The sequence below is a fragment of the Brassica oleracea genome, chromosome C3, assembly GCF_000695525.1.
Source record: "Brassica oleracea var. oleracea cultivar TO1000 chromosome C3, BOL, whole genome shotgun sequence".
NCBI classification, from domain to species: Eukaryota; Viridiplantae; Streptophyta; class Magnoliopsida; order Brassicales; family Brassicaceae; genus Brassica; species Brassica oleracea.
Window position 1 is genome coordinate 58,630,738 of NC_027750.1, and position 2,738 is coordinate 58,633,475.

The window sequence follows — 2,738 nt, forward strand, 5'->3', positions numbered from 1 at the left end:
GAAAGATAGAGAAGCTGCGCCTACCCGAGTACAAACCCGGCGGAGACCCGGTGGAACACATGACAGCTTTCAACATCGCGATGGCGCGGGCTCGACTCCCCGATGAAGAAAGGGACGCAGGCTACTGCCAACTGTTCGTCGGAACTCTCCACGAGCAAGCCCTAACCTGGTTCTCCCAGTTAGAGGAAAATTCCATCGGAAGCTTCCGCGACTTGTCAGCAGCTTTTCTCAAGACTTACATTATGGTCACCAAGCACAGCGCTACCGCCTCTAGCTTGTGGAACCTTAACCAAACCAAAGACCAGAGCCTCCGCGAATACATGGAGAAGTTCAAAGTCGTAGTCTCGAGGATTGAGATTCCAGATGGTATTGCCATCGACGCCCTGCGGAACACATTGTGGGTTCGTTCTAAATTCCGAGAGGATTTATACCAAAACCCAACTACGTCACTCCAGGATGCTATCGCGCGCTCTGATAATTTCATTCGAATGGAAGAAGATACTAACGCCATTCTCAGCAAGATGAACGCACCCAAAGCTCCAGCGGCTAAAAATGCCAACACGCGACAAGAACCGCGCCAGCATGCTCCAATCGACAAAAACGGCCGCAAAGACGGATACATGTATGTCGTCAATGATAACAACGTGCCGGTTTCAACTCTCGTAGTCCGCGGAGAAGGATGGAACAAGTGGGTAAGGAAGCTCGATTCGTCCGACAAACCAGTCGACGCCGTTTGCTCGACCAAGACTACAACAGCAACAGGTTCAGCGGCAGGACCTTCCAGAACTGTCCATCTCACCAAACATTGCAAATATCACGACGTCAAAGGGGACGATACGACAGAGTGCAAGTCACTCTATGCGCACTACCTCTCATCCCTAGCAAGTGGCGACTTCAAGTTCGAACCCCTAAAGGCTAAGCCGAAGAACTGCAAGAGCTAGAGCAAGAATAAAGAAAGGAGAGCCCATCGCAAAGCTACAGGCAAAGGTCGACATAGCGAAACTCAACAACGAGATGACGAGGAGGATGGAGGGCGCTCCGAAGAGTAACGGTGAGGGAGACTCCTCGGCCGACGAAGAGCAATTAGCTAACCGCAGACGCATTGAGGTCATATTTTCTCAGCAAACCTTGTCGTCGGACGATGAGAACGATGACACACCTATACTCGAAGATTTGATGGATGTTTTGAAACGAAAGTTTGAAACCGAAAATAGCAACACCTCTACGCACAATGATCTCCGAACAACGTTGAATGCACGGAAGTCCCGGCGTATCTCACCAGGTGACCCCGATCCCAAAGAACGATCAAACGGCGACCTTCGAGATAAACTCAACGCAGGAGCATGCGATCTTCGAATCCGCCTCAATCGTTCGAAGCCCATTGACCTCCGAAGGCGTTTGGAGCAAACTAAGATGTCAAGCAACGACACGTCGTCACCAAAAAATGACAGCAGTGTACCAACCGATTTACGCGCCTACTTAGACTCCAAGCAGGTACACACTCGACGTCAACTAAATGTCATGGTTCTCCTCCTTGCGGCAACTCTGTTCGCTCCGTGAAGGATTACCGTCGACAGGTCGTGACTTTGCAGAGGTGGCCGACTAGGCCGCCAAATCACCCTCCGATAACTTTTTCGCCGGATGATGCTGAGGGGGTTCACGTACCCCACAACGACCCTCTTCTTGTAGTCCTTGGAATTGGGGAGTACGACGTCACCAAGGTCCTCTTCGATACAGGAAGCTCCGTCGACCTCATCTTCCGAGGAACTCTACAGAAGATGGGAGTCGATCTCGACGACATAAAACCAACCTCCAGAACATTAACCGGCTTCAACAGATCCTCTGAAACAATACTGGGAACAATCCGCCTTTCAGTATGCGCATGTGGAGTCACTCGGACTGTCAAGTTTACCGTTGTAAGCACGGAGGCCCCTTACCACGCTATACTTGGAACCCCCTGGATACACTCAATGCAGGCCATTCCATCTACTTATCACCAGTGTGTCAAGCTCCCCGGTACGGACGGAAAAATCAAAACACTGCGAGGAGATCAAAAAGCCGCTAGGGAACTCCTAGTCGCCACAGTTAAACTCCAACGATCGTCTTTATCGGTTAACTACGTTTCTCCTCCAACCTATAAAGCCTGCTACCAGGAAGGCGAAGTTCTCGAGTTACCTATTTACGATACCGATCCAAGCCAGACCGCAAGGATTGGGGCGCATCTGTCTGAAGATATGCAGCGGTCAGTTCTCAACTTTCTCAAGGCGAATGTGTCCACATTCGCGTGGTCCATGTCAGACATGAAAGGAATTGATTCGGCCATCACAACTCACGAATTAAACGTCGATCCTACAGTCAAGCCTATTTGACAGAAGCGACGCAAGCTCAGTCCCGATAGGTCAACGGCTGTAAACGAAGAGGTCGACCGGTTGCCCGGTGCTGGCTCAATTGCTGAGGTCCGCTACCCTGAGTGGTTCGCGAATCCAGTTGTCATCAAAAAGAAGAACGGGAAGTGGCGCGTCTGCGTCGACTTCACAGACTTAAATAAAGCCAGCCCAAAGGACAGCTATCCTCTTCCCAACATCGACCGTTTAGTCGAGTCCACGGCTGGAAACGAGATGCTCACCTTCATGGACGCTTTATCTGGGTACAACCAAATCATGATGCACCCCGACGATCACGAAAAAACGACATTTATCACGGATAGAGGAACCTACTGCTATAAGGTCATGCCATTC

The 2,738-nt window shown here is 50.6% G+C and overlaps 1 protein-coding gene across 1 annotated transcript in view; it reads left to right on the plus strand.

The window, feature by feature from the left end:
• Nucleotides 1-1,014: 1,014 nt before the first annotated feature.
• The window catches only part of LOC106331073, a 2,672-nt gene continuing 948 nt past the window's right edge, over nucleotides 1,015-2,738 (plus strand). The window contains exons 1-3 of the mRNA XM_013769425.1: nucleotides 1,015-1,494; nucleotides 1,563-2,270; nucleotides 2,373-2,726. Of these exons, the coding sequence (XP_013624879.1) occupies nucleotides 1,015-1,494; nucleotides 1,563-2,270; nucleotides 2,373-2,726 (1,542 nt within the window). The remainder of the gene's footprint in view (nucleotides 1,495-1,562; nucleotides 2,271-2,372; nucleotides 2,727-2,738) is intronic.